The sequence below is a fragment of the Chaetodon auriga genome, chromosome 14 (genome assembly GCF_051107435.1).
Source record: "Chaetodon auriga isolate fChaAug3 chromosome 14, fChaAug3.hap1, whole genome shotgun sequence".
In the NCBI taxonomy this organism is placed as follows: Eukaryota; Metazoa; Chordata; class Actinopteri; order Chaetodontiformes; family Chaetodontidae; genus Chaetodon; species Chaetodon auriga.
Genome location: NC_135087.1, coordinates 10259439 through 10279250, shown reverse-complemented (window position 1 = coordinate 10279250; position 19812 = coordinate 10259439). Strand labels below are relative to the sequence as shown.

At 43.4% G+C, this 19812-nt stretch overlaps 1 protein-coding gene across 1 annotated transcript in view; it reads right to left on the bottom strand.

The window, feature by feature from the left end:
* The window catches only part of pacrg (PARK2 co-regulated), a 124504-nt gene that overhangs the window by 88608 nt on the left and 16084 nt on the right, over positions 1–19812 (bottom strand). The window contains exon 2 of the mRNA XM_076749137.1: positions 16738–16872. Within this exon, the coding sequence (XP_076605252.1) occupies positions 16738–16872 (135 nt within the window). The remainder of the gene's footprint in view (positions 1–16737; positions 16873–19812) is intronic.

Genomic DNA, 19812 nt, shown 5'->3' with positions numbered 1-19812 from the left:
TGTTTTCACTTAGGCGGCTATGCTCAGTCCTCTAAATCTAGCCTTCAGTTAAAATGAAAAAACAACTGTTTCAAGAAATGCCTTAAGACAAACACAAACAGTACCAAACGACTCACTCAGAGCCATGTGTGCTAAAGAGAGGAAATGATGAAAATGATAAAAAAAAAAAAAAAAAAGAAAAAGAAGAGTGGCTCCTGAACTGAGTCAACAACTCAAAATGACACAGAAAACACACAAAAATGTGCTAATTTACCTAATCCCAGACAAAAGGAGCGCACAAAATATTTGTGTGATAGCTCAACTGACATCCCAACACCTGTCCACTCTTATCTGAGGTCCCAAATGAACTACAGTGACTCCATTTTGCCTCGCTGAAAGGAGATACATTTGGCTGCTTTGAAAGGAAACCCTTTACTGCAGGGAGAGAAGAAAGGCAGAGCAGCTGCCCTGCCTCGCATGATGCCCGCCTCTCCCAGCCCACAGATCACACCAACCCATGGCTACAAAGGACATCAATTTGTGATTACAAATAACACAGCTCGTCTTTCCCCACATTCAGAGGAGCACTGCCCATACCACCCATTGCTCTTCTTTAGAACTCCTCTGTCCCTGCTGCATCAGTCTGATGGGGGAGGTATCAGGTGCACCTTTGGATTGAAAAAATAATTGGTTTTGGTAAATGGATAGATGGAAGTGTGTGATCGGCCAAGTTTGGGAGGCAGAGTTTGCATGCTTATCACGCTGCACAGCTGCACACTGTGGGGTTTCTTTGTTTTATGGCACCACGCTAAGAACAGCCTTGATTGCTAGTGTGGCAGATGATTTTGGTTAAAACCACTGTTGAAAAGTGCTCTAAATACATTGTGCATTGTGAAGTACACAACACCAAAGCGGGCCGGTTTCAAAGTTAATTATTTCATCTAACCCTAGGACGATGTTTTTCTGTACCCTTTTTTCAGGTCAGTCACAGGAAGACGTGGAAATAGAAGCTTAGACGTACATGTTGCCTCAGGGAGCTACAGTAACAAGAGGTTACGGTGGAAGGCAAAAATGACTGGAATCTCTCGCCTGTTGCTCAGGGGCAAGTCTTTCGTGTTAGGCAGCTTTCATTTCAACATGACACGCCCTCCCAGAGGCACTTTATCCCCCATCCATCTGTACACCACAGGTCTGGAAACAAAATCAGCAAAGCCCCACATTAGTGAGAAATGCGTCACTTGTAAATAGCGAGCGTTTGAAGACTATGAGCCTTGTGCTGTGGCATTTGCCACAAGGGCGAGAGTGTGTGAGTGCGGCTTGTCGCTAGTAGGAGTAAGCTGCTACAGTATGAAGAGCCATATTTAAGCCTCCATCATTCACCATTTTCTTCCTCACCTTCAGTTATGGATGGAAACAGATGACCGGGAAATTGCACCCTGTCTGACAAATGGCAGGATGGCATGGCTCCATGGGCTGCCCACCGGCAAACTGCTGCTGCTGAAGGAAAGGACGGGAACAAATCGCCTCCCACTGCTCCAATTACTGAGCATGCTCATCTCACAAGAGGAGCTGCAGTCAACTCCATGGGAGGGGGATGGAAAAACACTCGCTTATGTGAGGGCACATGATGATGGGGTCAAGGGTAAGATGACATCTCATTCCAATCAGCGATCAGGCTTAATTTGTTATTTCACCAAAGTGGGAGTCCAGCAGACAGGTGACCAATGCAGTTAGGACGTTGCTGTATAATTCAAACAGTTAGCGGCTACTATAGCGTGAATGTTAAAAATATCTACCACGGAAGTGCTAAATATTCTATTCTAATTTTGGGGAAAGAGGAGAGTCAAGGATTTTCTGTCCAGTTAGGATGTGATATACTTGAGCTCTGCAATGGGGTTTGGCTATTCACTATTATCTTAAAGTGCTCTTTAGGGGAATGAGGGAGTTACTAAGTTTTAAGAATAAAATCAGGGTAAAACTGGGAGGGGAAATGGGTGCTCTTTGTTAGATTTAAATGCTGCACTATGTTCTCTGTGACAGGCTGGTGGTAATTTATTGCCACAGCCATTACGGTTATTAGAAAACTCACTCAGGAAGACAAATGGCAGCCTGGCTGGTCGTTGGTCTTCCGTCAGGGCTGACAAGGGAGACGCGGCACTCTTGGCTATTGACATTTTCACACCTAAAGCCAAGCTCTGCCAGCTGTATTGCAATTCAAACCCCAACTTAATGGCAATGAGCTAAATCATCCCTGGCCTTGGCATACAACTTTTCTTTATTTCCTTTATAAGAGGAGGAGCATTCTGGTAGTCAGCAACAGGGTAGAGCCTTTTAGAATGACCATTTCATGGGCAGATTTTTTCCCCAGACTGACAGATTAACATTAATCCTGCCATAAATAACTTCTATCACATAGAGCCATTAAGACAGACCGTTAGGAGTGTCTAAATGGAGGCCATTTCTTCTATATGACTGACAGTGTAAAGTGAAAGAAGGAGGAGAGGAAGGAGATTTGAAACGAAGGCACTATGTGCCAATGTGCTTTTTCAATTTCAACATTTCTGAGGCCTATGAGTCATATTTCACTCAGTGGCCCAGAAAGAATGACAAATGATTTCAGTTGTTTTGCAGCAATTGAAAGTGAAAGGTGACATGGCTATCAGTGAGGGCTTTGGCCCCACAAAAACACCTTGTCCAGAAGCGTAAAATGCAGGGATAAAAACAAAGGAAGAGGAGAAACAAGACTAAGTTTGAACTTGAGTAGAGTGAACAATTTACTTTGATAGAATGTAGCTGTTTTATGAGCATAGAGGGGACTAAAAAGGTTTGACCTGAACAAGGCATTACAAGACAATTAGCCTATTACATTATGTTATGTACATGTTTTAAGTTAAGGATGGTGTCATTGAAGTGTATTGCATCCAAGTGGAGATTTTAGAGTTGCAAGAGAAAATTAATTTGATTAATTCTCTAGGATATCCGCAGCATATTTCATGGAAATACAGCCTCCTGTGCTATGTCTGTGATATTTTGTCATGAACCAAAGTTTTCCCTGTTAGTGATGCTTGGCAGAAGTTCATGGGTCAAATCACCCTGAAACAAGGTTGCAGGGAAATCTGGTTACCAAGACATCTTTCTTCAAGAGCAAAAAGTGTCAAACAGACTGACAGGACAAACAGAGAGACTGGAGGAAATATGCATTTTTGATGAATTCAAGAAAACACTGCCTTTTACTTTAAAACAGATACGACAGGATACTCGAGGAAATAACCTGGATGCTGTGTTTATGGGTTATATATGGTGACCTAATGTGTACAGGTGATATGGAGAAAGGGTGTATGAATAACTCGGTAATCGTACAGCCTGGTGCTCTTACACTGACATGTTTTCCTGAGAGGCCACACAGTGCTGAGTGGCTGTCTGTTGAATTGCTAATGGAATGTCATGCGAAGGGGAATGCTGTATACATGAGGGTAATAGTGATGATGACACTGTGCTGATAGCTTCCACAAGTGTAGTTTGTGACATGTTTGTGCGTTTACTGAGGGAAAGGTTAATATACAGCAAAGAAGCTGGTTCCATTACCTCGTATCAGGAAGCAGAAAGCCAAATGTATTGTCCCAGAAAAATTCTGACAGCTCGCGCCGTTTTTGACTCGCAGCTCGTAATAACACTGAGACTTTCCTGGTCACAAACGCAAAATGACTTAATTGTGTCTTCACGAGGCAGGACAAGAACAGGGGTAGGCCTGCATATTGTGACATGAGCATTCTCCATGCTAGGCCTTTATCGGAGATATGTATTGGTTTAGCGAAGGCCAAGGTTCAGGGCAGACTGGAGTTAACTGCCATTCCCCGACAGCCCGGATGAGAAAGTGATGTGCGCTGTGGGAGGTCATTGTGTGTCAGACCGCCAGCTAACACTGGCTCATTGGGAATCCAGCACGCTCCATTTAACTTCACGGGGCATCCACATCCTGCATGTCTCTCACACACACACACATACACACACAAACAGACACACACTGAGGCCCTTGCTCCTCCAGCCTCTCCTATATGGCCTCGCTGGGCTCCCTGTCTCCCATAGCCTTCCAAGGAAGCCAGAATCACTCTGACTCATTAGGGTAATTGAGACAGGTCCTCCCGAGACTAAAGAGCTGCTGAATTGCTACCCACTCACGCATTTAAAAGACCACTTAATCAAGCCCTTGTGTGTGTGTATGTTTTATTCTCTCTCTTTCTCATCATTCCCCTCCTCTTTCTTGTCATACTTTTCTTTCATTCTTTTTTTTTTCCTGCAGTTTCTGTGTCAGGTCATTGAATGGGTTACAGTGAGGTGTTAGCTGCTAATTGGCAGTAAGAAAGTGATCTAGGGGTTTTGTATCTCCAGACTACCGTCCCCTGGTGTTGAGAAAGCCTCGATGCTCCATGGGAGTGTGAATGGGTGACAGCAAAGAAAAAAAATGCTGATCTGTGGATGTTGGGAAGGAAGAAGGGAGGGGGGTAGAGATTGAGTGAGGGTGGAGAGGAAAATCCACCACCTCAGCGATTCTGGGGGCCGGGCTGCTCTGAGCTGACAAAGACACCCAGATTGCGGCCAGAGGTTGTCTCAGTGAGGCGAGGTGAGCCAGAGCGCCCGTCATGTAACAAGTCAGATTTAGCAATACTGCTGGGTCAGGTCAGACTCAGATTGAAGTTGGAGTCACGGCTGGCACCATGCTGCTCGCCTCTTCCATTGCTCATCCCTCTGAGCCCAAATTACTGAAGCTCCCTCCTTATGCTGAGAAATATACACTGGTGTGAGCGCGTATGCAGGCACTTCACTTACAAACACACAAAACAAATCAAAAGTGACTATCCTAAAGATGCTGGAGGATGGATGGATGCCCCGGATGTATTGTACTTTTCTCTCAAGACTTCATACAAGCTCGTGGCCCAAGAGGACAAAACTGAGATTATCTGCTCCCATGAAATCAGGAAACGACGGCAACGTAGCGTGTTCAACAAACTACCTAGCACAAAACAGAGAAAATGGGAAAGAGTGTCACCACAGAGACCTCTCTCTTTAATCATGGCCTATTTCTTACTCTATTTCTGTCTCTCTCTCTCTCTCTCTTTCGCTCTAAAACTCACGATATAATTTTTCTTCTTACTACCGTTCGCGTTTTCTTTCCCTTTTTCTTATTCACTCAGCTCCACACATACACCTCCCTCCCTCCCTTCTCTCTTATCAGTGACAGGCTGGAAACAGAAGCGAGATAAGGAAACGCCAAAGCCAATACAAGGTGTGGTGGTCGAACACCCAGGCAGATTAGTCATTGACACGTTTGTCAGTTAACAATAGCAAACATGCAGCTCAAACTGGTAAATGGGAATAGAAACAATGAGATGAATTTCTCCTCATAATGCATTATGGGCCCTGCAGCATTAACAGCTAGATCCAGGAGCATACGCTTCGTCCCCTGAGGTGTGGCAGCACAGATTACTAAAATGGAGCTGCTACCGCGTACCTTAATCAGTTCCTGTCACTCAATCACTCAGACAGACACACACGCGCACATTAACACACATACAAGCTAACTCAAATACATCAGTGTCTGCTTCGTCACTCCTCTGCTCCCCCTGTCTGGAAAGTGGAGGCATCAATACTTGTGTGTACCTGCAGCTTTTGCGCACTCATTTCTACACATGATCAGATTTATCTCTTGCTACAGATTCTACACTATTGTCAATCATGTCAGCATGAGTGACAGATTGACTGACAGTCTGTTGATTCAGCGCAATTTAGACACGGGATAATCCGGCATTTTCAGATGAGTTTTATTTACAGCCAATAGACGTTTCTTGCTCTAAAAAAAAAAAAAAAAAAAAAAAAAAAAAACTTTCACAAGGTAATCACCATTTTTGTTCATTTGAAAAAGTACTATAGGACTCCATTTATTTCGAGCAGTCATTTAGATCTGTGTGTCGTCTCACTTCATGTTTGGAGCACATACAGCTGCATACTGTACGCGCTTCCCTTTTCTAAATCAATGTAATTTGCGGGCAGTAATTAAGTTTTATTCATTCTGCACACATGATGAATTGTTACGATTTGCTATCATAATTAGCTCACCTCTTTGGTGTTTGACACAGTTGCTCTCTCAGTGTCACCATTAGGGATGATGTGTTTCAGGGTCAGCTCGCCAATAATTGCTGCTATTTTGTCATCTATGGATGACACTGAGGTAAGTACCCTGGAACTCTTCGTTGGCAATAATGTCTGTCGCTGTGCTGATTTTTTTTTTAAGGTCAAGCTATTTTCTTCTTCACCTCTGTCACAGCTCTTATCATAGGTGAAAACAGTGCTCACAACATTTGTCAACTGCCCCTAAGTGTTTTTTTTTTCCTATGCCATACCTGAAAGCGCTACTTATTTGTTCAGACATTTTTGTTTAGCTGAACCTCATTTAGTGGTATTCATATATTTAGGCTACTAGGACATATTACAGACTTGCAAAATAATAAACAAATAAAATGAAGGCTCAGTTAAAGTACTTAAAGGTCTGGCACAGAACGAGAAACACAGTCTAAGAATTTAGGAGTGAAGGCTGCAAAATGTCTTCAAATTACATCCCCACACCCCAGCTTATGTTCCTGCAGCTCAGAAGGAAACTTATCCTGTTTCTGCAGAAAAAGCCAAGCTTGTGTCACAGTTGACAAAGGTTGGGTATATGATACTGTATTCAAATGTAAATTTTTTATTGAGTCAGATGCTCGAGTGCCGTATTTTTTGTGACCCTTGCAATATTAAAACTAGTCCCTAAAGATGTGCAAACTTCTGTAATCTATATCTCCAATTTGCAAGAACAACATGAATTTAGTATTTAGCCTTATTTTCATTATCTATTGCTACATACAAGGAATATTACCTTGCAATGCAAAATAGGTGTAAATCTCAGTGTTAATAATAATAAGAAACAGCGTAAAGCAGTATCATCTGCATATTGATATATTTTTAACACCTTTGTGGCAGGTGGCAGGAATTTGGCTGTCGCTCATCTCACACACTGATGAATATCTCATGAACATCTGATGAACCAGTTCTAGGCATTTCTGCTGCTGAGGCCACAGGAGATACATTTTGTAAAATGTGATCAAAAGTATTCAAATTAGAGATGAGATAATGCTAAATGTCTCCATATTCATACAGATGTGTAGTGAAAGAACTCAGTGATTACTGAAAAGCTATTCAAGTCACAGGAGGGACAACTCTGACACTGGAAAATACTTACTGAGGTCACTGCTCTGCCTTGAGGGAGCACAAGTCTGCTTCCAAATGCAGGAATCTATGATTAACGAAGATTAAAAATGCATTTCAAAATTAGCATGTTGAAGCAGGAGCAGATGCAGAACAGGTAGGATTTATTACTGTTCACTTTGTACAGGTGTCTATACTGCATGCTTCATTAACTACCTTGTGGGTACGGGCAGCTCATACACCGAGATTCTATGCACGCATTGATAAACACAGTCCCTGGACTTCACAGACCTCGCTCTCCCAACAGCTCACCGGAGACAAACACTAGAAGTGTATTCTAGTCAGCCACCTGCCACTTTAAACGGCACTTCAATCAGCAGAATAGCCATGAGTTCTACTCCCTTAAAATGTTGCCATTTAGAATTATTGCTGCTGTAAGAGCGAGAAGACTAGACTAGTCTAAAGCACGGAGCATGAAGCCATTCAGTGTTTCTTCCTGGCCTTCGCACTTTGTCTTGAAACCAGGAAAACCAATATAATATCATTCTCCTTAAGAGCAGTGGGGGAAATAAAACTGGCAGCACTGAGGATTTTGTCCCTTGGTTCTGCAAAGTTTTTGTTTTTCTCTCAGACAGCTCCCGCTGGCTCAATTAACTATTGATCAGATTTGTGGAACCGAATGTAAATAATTAACAAAAGTGCAGATAGCATCTGCAGCTCTGCAAATAACTTCAATACAGAGGCCTCTGTGTCTCTGATCAATAGGGCGTGGACAGCATGCACATCAGCCAACAAGGACCCTCTGCAACCTTTGGCCACAGAAATAGAGAAAATCACATTTTTATCAGACATCGCAGCTGTGTCAGCAAAAAACATCAAGACCACAGTCGTAATCAGAGCGTGGCTGTTTTATTGTAGATATCAGACTGGGAAAAACCGTCTCTCTTTGACATTTAGATGTAATCTAATTAAGTCTCTAATTGAAGTCGCATGTTAATAAGTCAATGAAAACTGAAAATGTTTCATTGCAGCGCAACAGGACTTTTTCTTTGAGGAAATCTACCGAGAACGATGTGCTCGAATGAAAATCCATCATCCTATAAGCAGCTCTGAGGGAAGTGATAACCTGGTTGCGTCCAACAAAGCCTGTGTAAGTAAAGATGTAACATACTGAAGAGAGAAAAGCATAAAGCTCCTTGGGGAAGGAAGTACTGTATGGCACTGTTTGGGGGAATTGAGAAAGGGCCTCTTGGTAACCCTATTTGAATATGAATGCTTCCCATGATCCACATCAAGGGCATTCACAGGGGCACCTCTGTCTACAACTACCTCCAGCAGATGTAGTCATGTGTCTGCGAATCTGTGTGTGTGTGTGTGTGTGTGTGTGTGTGTGTGTGTGTGTGTGTGGGTGCACAACTGATCACTCTATGCAGCCATCAGCCACCGCATTTTTCCAAGGTACTTTGTACAGTGCATTAATCACAGGGACCCTTGAGCGCTTCCACGGATCCAAATATTCCGACCTTGAGGTTACGAGAAAGACATTAGTCCTGATCCATTCAAAGTATTGGAGACAGGGAGGGGAGCAGAGGGAGGGGGCAGAAAAGCTTTCAAGGTAATGAAATTCTGCCATAATTTAAAGGAAAAGACTTGTGGGGACAAGCCTGGGCTGGAGTAAGAAAAAAAAAAAGATTAAATTGGATTTTTTTCTTTTTCTCCTTTATTTTAAATTAGGCTTAAGTGCATGTGGGGGGTAGTTTTTCTTTCTCTTTTTTTTTTCGAACAAAAGCATGATAACAGCATTAACGTCCAGAATGAATCGAATCATTTCCAAACCAATTAACCTTTGACAGAATGGATGAGTGGACAGGAATGAGAATGGTGCATAGGGGAGGGGAGAGAGAGAGGTGGGTGGAGGAGAGTAGCCAGCAGTGTGCAGAAACAGGGGCTGGCTGGCAGGGACCTTGCGTTTTGGGAGTGATTGCTGACTGAGAGCGTGACACGAAGGGGTCTGATGGACACATGTTTCCTCTATGAACAGGGTATTGGTGAAAAAAGGAAATTATAGTGGGCACCAAGAGGCAAACTGGGTACAGGATGTGGAGAACAGAGAGGACACCACCCCCATCAGTCTCTCCTCCTTCTCTGTCCTGTCCATCCTGACTGATAGTGGAGGGGGTCTGCAGTTAACCCCACTTATTCTTTATGCTGGCTCTGACTCCCTCTACCCCTCTATCTATCTATTTCTATTCCTCCCTCACTGGCTCACACACAGCTGCAGCCGGTCCATTAAGTTAATTAAAGGCTCCATTTTGAGCTGGAGCCCGCTAGCAAATACGAGTGCCAATCAATAGATCTCTGGCTTATTTTGTGGGAGGGAGGGGTGACAGCACGGGTGCTGCATTCGGGGACATGATTTGTAGCCTTGGCAGACGTGCCATGTCCCTCTCTGTCTTGTCCTCTGTCTCTGTCTAATTTGGTAGCCACCCTGCCCCTTCCACCATCTCCTTCCCACTCTTCACTGTGATGTCATCTATCACTTCACTCTCCCTTCTTTACCCCCAGCTATCCACGGCTTTTCCCATCTGCCTTCTAGGAGTCACAGTCCTGTGTTTCCCTACGAGAGCACATGTGCATTTGTTTTAGTCACCATCTGCACGGGGGGAGCCAGCTGTGAGTGGTTGCAGCTGGGGTTGGAGGTGTGGGAGTCAGTAGTGGAGCTGAGATCAACAGGATGTCCACAGGGATGATGTGAGTTCAGGGACAAAGAGAGGAAGTTACAGAAGGGGAGGTCCTTGTGATGAAAGACTGCACAGTGTTCCAAAGATCACAACACAGAATGAGAAGCTCATTTTCCATGTCTACGCCCATGTCTAAAACCGTCAGTGTGAGGTGTGGCATGCTGGTTTGAGGAGAGATGATCCTGGGAAAGCCATCGGTTAACTGTAAAAGCACTGTGTGAAGCTTCACAGGTAAAGCTCACTATTGCTGGAAATTGGGATCATGACTACAAATTTAATTTCTTAGGAGTAATTCTGAGCCTCATATAGGAGCTAGGTCACTTTGTTCCACACCCATAGATGGGACTAAAGACATAAACAGTTTTATATTGATTCACATTGCAAGTCGTTTTCAGAAATAAAAGCTTCTCCAGTGATCCTCCATTTTCTCCAAAAATCCATTTTTTGCAATTGTCTCATACCGCAGAAAGAGTGGAAGGCCCACAGGCTAAACAACCATCATCAGCTTCGTGTGGCGTTCGTCTGCTATGAATAATGGCTGAGGGCGGCAGGCGGTGTAGCAGTTCAAGATCCACAGACAAGCTCTCTCTGCTGGATGCCTCCATTCCAACAGTCCCACCATTCCTGCAGTCACACCAGCAGCATGGCAGCGGCGCAGCTCATCGGGCTTCCTCCCAGCAGTCATTCGACAATTCTCTCCCTCCAGGGAGGCAGCCCATACAGGCCTTGATGTTAGCCAGCGTTGTTTGTTGGAACAACAACAACCTCCTTCCTCTACTCCTCCTCTTTCTCTCGTCATCTCTCTCTTTTCTCAGTGAGAATGCCCAGTGCTTTTTCCACTTCTCTAATCTAAACTCCCCCCTTCTCTCTCCTCTCTCCTCTCAGAGAAAGCCCAGGGGGGCTTGTTCATATTCTCTCCCCTTATTGTGTTTCATCTTTTTCCTTATGACACAGAACTATCCCCCCAGAGTATCCAGCTTTCAGCCAGGGAGCTGGAGAAAACGCATGGTTAACCCCATTTTATTCTGTCTATTCAAAGGTTCCCTGACAAAGCTCTAGTGCTCACAGCAGATAAAAAATCATTCACATAGAGCAGAGGAGAAGGTATGGTATGCGTTCAACAGAAGCAGAAGAGAAGGTCATTTTCTGCAAAAGTGTGGCATTCAAAGGGAGCTGTGCATTTCTAAGCAATCTGTTGAACCATATTGTGCAACTTAAAGAACAATGGAAGCGCTCTCTTGCTGAAGCATTTCTGTGAAACAGCTGTTGCGAAAGTGCTATGCTTCTGTACATTTGGCTGGCTACAGTATCCGTTCTTAGAGGGGTTACACGTCAGACGGGTGTCTGTGCAGAACTTCAGGAGACAATATTAGCACAATGTTAGAGTAAGGCCTTGTCAATCATACACTTCAGTCTATGACATTATGACAAATTCAATTTAGATACGAGACGATGCGACCATTATTGCACCGTAGGCCATCGCCATAAACCCCTCCATACCTCTGGTCCATATGCATACTGTATGACAATTTACCATCAAGTAAATGACAAATTTGTCAAGAGTAGCACTCAGCTGTGAACTGACTCCAAAGCAATGTGCCCGTGCCATGTAATACAGCTGTCAAAAGAAGAGGTTATCAACCATAAGGTATGACACATAAAAATGTAAATGGTTAGATGGGGGGGAAAGGAGGGAGGCAGAGAAATAAGGCTCCTCTCCGTTGCTGTTTCTGCAATGACCTCATCTCTCTTTCACCACAGTCTTTTGCTCTATTTCATTCTCAGTCTCTCTATCTTTCATTCTCTCGTATCAAGCACACACTCCCACTGCGTTTCTCAAGCACATGCTCCCTCATCCTCGGTCACCCTAACCACCTCATTTCTCCAGCCCTCCCTCCTCTCCAACTCTCACTCTCTGCGTAATTCAATCATCCCAAGGAGATGGATATCCGTCCCCTAGGAGCGCTTACGCTCTCCATTTCCTAAAGCGCTTGATCAGATTAATTGATTGTCCCCCCCCCATCTCTGTGCCCCCTCTGCCGACTGAGGCTGGTGTGGTGGCAGAGGGTGTGCAGAAATCAGGTTTGCATTGATATTTTTATAAAATGGCTTTTTCCTTCTGCCCCCAGACAGACCCCATAAAAGGACAAAGGGGAATAGATAAAATACACAAGCTGGGTGGGTGGGGGGGGGGTAGAGCAACATGGAAGGGTGGAAGCCTGCAGAAACAGACAGGCAGGATTTATAAAGAGGACAAAACAACAACCTGGAGCATACAGGAGACACAGAGCTGAACAGGAGATCAGGAGACAAGATAAAGCAGATAGGCGATCAATGAAATGAAATAAACAAGGCTGTTTAGGAGGCGAATAGTACACGTGAGGTGACTGTGTGTGCATGTATCTGTGTACCATCATGTTTGGCTGCAAGCCTGCAGAGCACAGCAGAGGGTAGAGATGGAAGAGTCAAACCAAGCCCCACAGGGAACACAGGAAGACCTCAACTCATCCATTATAACTGAGAGCCAAGCGGCTGCCATGTCTCCTGATTGCTGAGTCCCTGTGGAGCTCTCTCTCTCTCTCTCTCTCTCTCTCTCTCTATCTGTCTCTCTATCTCTCCAACCTCACTCTCTCTCTCTCTCTATTTCTCCAACCTCTCTCTCTGTCTGTCTCTCTCTCCCTCCCGCTCTCTCTCTCTCTCTCTCTCTCTCTCTCTCTCTCTTTGGCACCGGGGATCGCAGTAGATTAGGGTGCTGTTCCAGGCCTTTGGCTTCTATGTTATGGCAGGGGCCAAATACACAGACAAACATACACGCACTTATGCACAGACACACACACACGCACGCACACACACACACACACACACACAATCACACAAACACACAAGAACACGAATACACATAGACAGGGATAGGAACTCGCTCGTCTCTCTCTTATCTATCTGCTGCACATGTTCCCCATACGTGTAAAGCTTTTACCTGAGCGCGCCATTACAGCTGAGGCTTTTACCTCTGGAGAGCCAAATTACCTTTCAGATACAACCTTCCCTTTTTCAACTTGCCCTTGACATTTAGTTCACTTGCATTTCCCCTGCACATATACGCTCACTATAAAACCACACACACACACCGGCATAGAATCGTGCACATTTACACAAAGTTGCATGCCCCCGGCTCATCATTCGGTGTCATTTAGACCTCACACATTTTCTATACATTCAACAATATACACATGTTGAGCAAATGTAGTGTTTGCAGGATAGAACACACTGCTGGGAGAGGATGATACCATAACCATGGAGCTAACAGTGTTCTTTAAAGCTGCAAAGCATGTCATACTCAGTAATAACAGGTAAGGCTTGCTTTACATTTGTTTTATAAAGAAAGGAAGAGACAGCTTACAGGGAAATAGTCATTGAATAACAGCAGTCCCAGCTCTCTACTTATTACCATCCAAATTAAAATAAATATAAGGAGACTCCTTCACTAACACTAATGTATCCAAACACAGGATGTTTTGAAATCATAAAATATGGTTCAGGCTGCACAAGTAATTGTAGATAATTAGAAATTGATGTTTTCTGTTTCTACAATTAATCATGTACTATATCAAAACCACATTATGCAATATTTTTGATAGTAACATTTATTTCAATTACTCCTTGTTGTAGTTTTTTTGCAATTGCAAACTCACATTTCTCTATGCCGCATTCGCTTTTTAAAAAAATTTCACACAGTCAGCACAACAGAGGACAGTGTGGACTAAATGGCAGCTCACTTTTCATGGCTTTCACACAAAATGCATTCAATGCCCACATCTTCCAAATTTCATGAACTGTTGTCTCACTCAAACGCAACCATCACCAAATCTCTCAACACTCCATTTTCCCAGGGGGAAGTGAGGCAGAATCCAGAATGTTCTGTGATTGTATGAGACGACGCCACTGGTTTACAGCCCATTCCAGGATGGTGTCACTTTTCCTCACTCTCCATTCCTAAACCCCGCAGAGGAAATCTTTTCCTCATTGAGGTGGAGAGATTATGGCCACCAGCCACATGATCAGTTGTCCCTCTTGGACACAATAAATGCTGGATGTCTGGACGTACCTGCAGAAGATTGCACTTGGAACTACTCTGCAAAAATGGCAAAAAATAATAAAGCCTATTGAAGCATATTGCAGCATTTCTGATTCGTGTCTGTGGGAAATACTGTCAGGCAGCACAGCCCCTGCAATAAAGAAGTGACCTTATTTTGTTGTAATGGAATCCTGGTTTATGCTAAATGAATTAATAAAAGATCATTTTACAAAGACAATAGTGATACATACTGTAACGCTACCTGTTGTTAGTGATCTTTATGGTTATTATATAATGAGTGACAAACTGTTAGTGTCTGCATTTGTATTAAGTGTTTTGGTTGCACTCGAAATGAATTGCTTGGTATCTGCTGATCCGACTGAGAATCAACACCACACGCTGCAATTATATGCAAGTTATAGGCAAGAATGCTCACACACGCCCGTTGTACGCTGCCTGCCCAGCATGAAATGGTGGAGAGCTGTATTTTTTGGACAGCTCTTATGGAAAGCATTTAGCGAGCCAAACAGACTGAGACATATGTTTCAGGAGTTAGTGGGTGCACCTAAAACTAAAGCACGAGTGAATGTGGACCTTACATTTCACAGGCAGCAATAAAGAGGATTCCAAAACTCCAGAACACATATCGCTTTGTTTCTGCTTTGTGTGCAAATAAACTGGCCGTTTGCTAACAAAACACTTGGTAACCTGATGTAACATACCAAAGCTTGTTGCTGCATGCTAGAGTCAACTAGCAATCAAAGCAGTCACTTCACAAGCTTTAAAGATTAACTTTCAGTGGTTTAAGTGTACTCAGGGTGTGTACTCTATGGGTACAGGTGCAACCGAGCACAGTTGTGACATTCAATCAGGCCTGTTTGTCTATTTCATGGTCATATTGGCTGTTTGCTGCTGCACAGAGGCAAACATGTACAGACAGCATCATTGTGGGAGGGAAGCTGAACTCCTGACCTGAATACACATATTCATCCAAGCAGACAATCAAACTGATACACAAACAGCACACACACAAACACACATATGCGCACACACTCTGTATGCTTGAGTACTCAGTCCACAAACTAAACCAACACACCATTTATTTTTCTTTCCGAAAGACTCTCTCTTTTTCTTACTTTCCCCAGACTTTTTATTTGCTTGGGGGCTGAGCTCTCAGACTGGGATTGATCCTGAGCTGCCGTCTTGAACCTGTGCCCTGAGGGCAGCTCAGTGCAAACACGCAGCAGCCCCTCTCCACTTACTCCGATCGTGGTTACACTCTTTGTTACACTATTTCCACATATAAACTCGCACAACAAATGCACAGAGCAAGTGGCCACCATCTCCGCCCGGATTGCTTTAAACAAACAGAGGGCTGATAAAGACTGGAAAGGAAACACTAATTGGATAGGAAAATGTATCTCTCCCCTAAAACAGATACTGCTTCATAAAAAAAAAAAAAAGAAAGAAAAATAAAAAACACCATAGATGCTTGTTCACAGCCAAAGTGCAAACCCAAAGAGTCACAATGGGCTTGAGCTATAAACTCTTCTTTGGCAGAGGATTTTAAAAATGACTAGCATGTGTATAAGTATTGGGGGGGAATCAATAAGAATAACAGCTGCATTGAATATGACAGCAACAATTTCATACACCACATCCCATTTGCTGAGTGCTTTTTCAGGGGCAGAGTACAAAAAAAATCCATTATTTTTTGCAAACGCAAAGATTCATTTGAACATTTTACATAAATAATTCATATAGAGAGAGCTTTTACACTGTTTTCACCTGAAGACAGACAGCTAACTAGTGAGAAAGCTCACTCACCCACCCACCCTTCCTTCTCTCTTTGAAGTGAGAAAAAAGGGAGGAAACGAGTATAATTTGTTTGATTCATTTATCATTGCTTACTATGAATAAATGTCATTAAGAGTGGTTGCTGCACGGTGGTTGTGAAGTTATGGAATAGCTGGCAGCGTAGTGGGAACGGAAATAAAGCAACGTGGTGATTAGAAGAATGCATCCATCCCACACACACTGTGCCAGTCAGGAGCCTAATGGCTCTGTGGAGGCTTGTGTGTTGAAATACACACTCACATGCATACAGTACAAACACAAATACATATACAATTACTCCCAGTGCTTCACTGTGACTTCCCTGAGTTCTTATAGAGTTTGTGATTGATGGATTCTGTGATTGGTGCTGTGAGACAGGTGGAGCCTTTAAGTGAGCTAAGCTACACTGCCTCCTACAGGATAACAGCCCACATTGGACCTGTGAGTGTGTGAGAAGCTGTCAACATCACCTTCAGCCGAGTTGATAATGATGACAATAAATGGTGTTTGCATAGCACCTATCACGTCTTAAATTCAACCACCACAACTGTAAAAGAGCACGGGTGGATTCAAACAGTGGATTGTGGACAAGGACTGCTACCTCAGATCTGTGTGTAATTGTAAATGAAAAATTCTTGGGTGTTCTCTGAGAGATATTTTCATCCTGGCCTGATCGATGTTTTTTTCTTTGCAAGCTTTTAATTAGGCCCCTATTGCTTTGCCTTTGCTCCTAAAGGTTATTTAATGGTATTGAGAGTACCCACCCTCCATCCACAACATTCCCTGGTGGCAAATTTAGCACCCTTGCCCTTTTATTAACAGTGTGTGAAAACCAGACCATTAGTTAACACGGGGCCTCACCCTTACCTTCCATGCTATGCGGTTTCCTTTGGTGTCATGCTTCAGTGCCATCGGGAACTCTCCGCGCTCATAGAACTTGCGAAAGATGGTTGGTTTGGAAGGGCGCTCCTGAAAAGCCCCCGCAACCGGGGGACCTACCACCTGGTTAGACACAAAGGAGAAAATGGGAATGCAAAGAAAGGAGCAAAATAGAGAAATAAAGAGAATGAGACGTACACAGCAAGTGAGAGTGTTGTTTTATGAAATCAGAATTGACTGTGTTTTCTCCTACAAGAATAGAATCTCTCCCCCTGCCTTTCCTTAAAAGTAATTCAGGGAGACACATGTGCCTGCTCCTCAGCTCCTCTAAGGAAGGAAAAACACAGATACTGTGCGCCTGTGTGTGCGCTTGTGTGTGTGTTGGCCCTGTAGCCAGAGGCACTGCCAGAGGCATTATTAGGATGATCTTTTCTCTGCCTCCATATTGAATATGTGCTATTCCTGTGCCACTGAAAGTCAATGGGACTCCTATCACATCAGCCACAGTGTCTGCTGCTATTGTTATGGGGGGGCCATTGATGGCGGTAGTCATACAACAGATGTAAATAAACACATTGAAGTAGAAAGAAGAGACTGAAGATTTTGAAATTAGAAACATTAATGTTGTCTTCTATGGGACAAAAAATCATGTTAGCATTTAAAGTTACACAAATGTTGTTATTAACATGATGAAGGATATGATGTGTTGAAAAATGACACGTTTTAGCAGCATGGAACGGACCAATTGCTCCAAAGAAATCTGCACAGAAACACTCACAATGCATCAAGGAAGTGAGCGAAACTTTTCACTGCACACCTGAAGGTGAGACTGCTCAAGTGGGAGCCATTCATGTACTTGAGGAATCTGGATTTATTTGATTGAAAACATTAGAGCCTTGCAACAGCATGTTGTAGTGGACGAATGACAGAATGTTGGAGCAAATCTTTTCCCTGTCTGTGTCCCTCGTGTGCATCCCCTGCCATCTGTGTCGCGCTGCCACATGACTGGCAGATGTGTTGCTGTCATTAATCCTCAGATTACCACCCATTGAGAAACTGAATTTTGCCACAGCAGTCCACAGGCAAAGGAGAGTGAGACTCGGATGTGTTATCTTTGGCAGGACTGCGTCAGACTGCTGTGCAGCTTGAGAGATTTTAAAGGGTTTTAGTCTATTAATATGATGCTACTCAATGGTAGTTTAGTTTTTTTTTTAATGTTACATCATTCGCTAGTGTTGCCTGTTTGTTGCATAATTCCAAAGCAAAATAGATACAAAAAAAAGCCTAGAACCTCAAATGTAGCTAAAACCGCCACCAAGGAATGATGTAATATGGAACACAGTCTAAGTTGCACGTGTGACAGGGTGTAGCTGGTGCCAGCATAGCCAGGCACAAGAGAAACAAGAAGAGAGGAGAAACTATTATGAGGGACTCCGAGAGAGTGTCTCCAAGCACTTGCTGCATTCAAACAGCCCTAATGCACCGTGGGATTGCAGCGCAGTCATTTCAAATGAATCTGTTTGGAGCATTTGTTTACCATGCCAGGGAATACTGAATAATATTATGCTGAATTAATAGGCACAGGTTTGTATACCTGCAGGAGAGAGACTACCTTAACAAAATGTCTGTGACTAACAATGCATGTAAAACACAAGAAAAGGCACTTTTCAGTATCGCCTACTGTAATAGCCTAAAAAAAAAATCCATCACAACAATTTATATATGTACGCCTGCTACTGTCTTTAAAGTCACGTCTTTTATTTTGAGTATAATTTTAGTTACAATGGTGTGTTTACATACGGTAACAGGAAATTGTTAATTTTTTGTTTTTGCAAAATGCCTGTAAACAACGCACTTCTGAAAAAGAGAGATTACTCCAAGTTCTCCTTTTTTTCTGTACTAGATTTTAATCAGTCAGTCAATAATTGCCTGAACTGTTTTAATAGTTAAGAGCCAGCTTGCCTCATTAAAATACTGCTTCTGTCTTGTCACCTCAAGAGACATTCTAAGTTAACACAACTATGGAATGCCTTTTGTCGTTTCATTTAGACTTTGTGAAATATACATCACTATTATTGGTTTGTCTTCTCTCTTTTCTCTATCTGTCTCTGTTCATTCCTTTCACGGCAGGAGTTGTTTTGCAGCCCTCGCTGTGGAAAAAGGAAGCTGTAAAGCTTGCAAGATCAGTGCTGCTCCAGCCTGCAAGAGTGACAAAGCCCTCATATCCAGGTAGCTACGACGGCGGTTGAGCCACGCTGCACAGGGAGGCTAAAAATAGCTCAGACTGGGCAGCAAGGAGAGAATGAACCCAGACTGCATTGACTGGCTGAGCAGCTTTTATGGTCAGGAATGATGACGCTGCAGTCACTTCCATGGCCTGTGTTCATGGGTGAGGTGTTTGCAAGCTTCACAGCTATTTCCCTCTTTTCTCTCCAATTATCATCACAGGCAGCCAACACACATCAACAACCAGAAAGGTACACAAACATGTATGTATGGCATATGGCATATTTTCATGTGGCTCTGCACACACTGCAGAAACCCAAATACAGAATCCTTTTCCTGCGCTATAGATGTGGGCTGCTGTTAGCAGCGGCTTAAGTCGAGCTGTAATAGGAATAGCGTTGCAGGGAGATTATCACCTGCCGGCTTCCTGATGCCAGTCCAATGATCTGCCTGCTCCTGTTCTGCCATTCATGACATTTGGGTCTAAAGTTTGTGCACATCGAGAGAAAAACCACCATCCTGAATCCCTGAATCTCTAAGTAATTGCCACTAACCTAGTTTGTCTTGGAGCAGCTTAACAGAAACTAGAGTTTGTCTCTTCTGTTTTGTAGCCTTCTTTTGTGGCTTTTGTAGCCACATGAACAGGGAATAAAAGTATTTCAGATAAGAAGCAGACAGTGTCCATGTTGTGGACAATAACGTCCCTAAGTTCTGTATTGTATGGGTGAGCACGCATTTGTATTAACTCAATTCTGACCACTGCTGATTCTCTTGTACCGTCAGCCAGCACGTCACATCACTTTTCAGCTCTGCACGTCTCCCAAACACATTTGAATC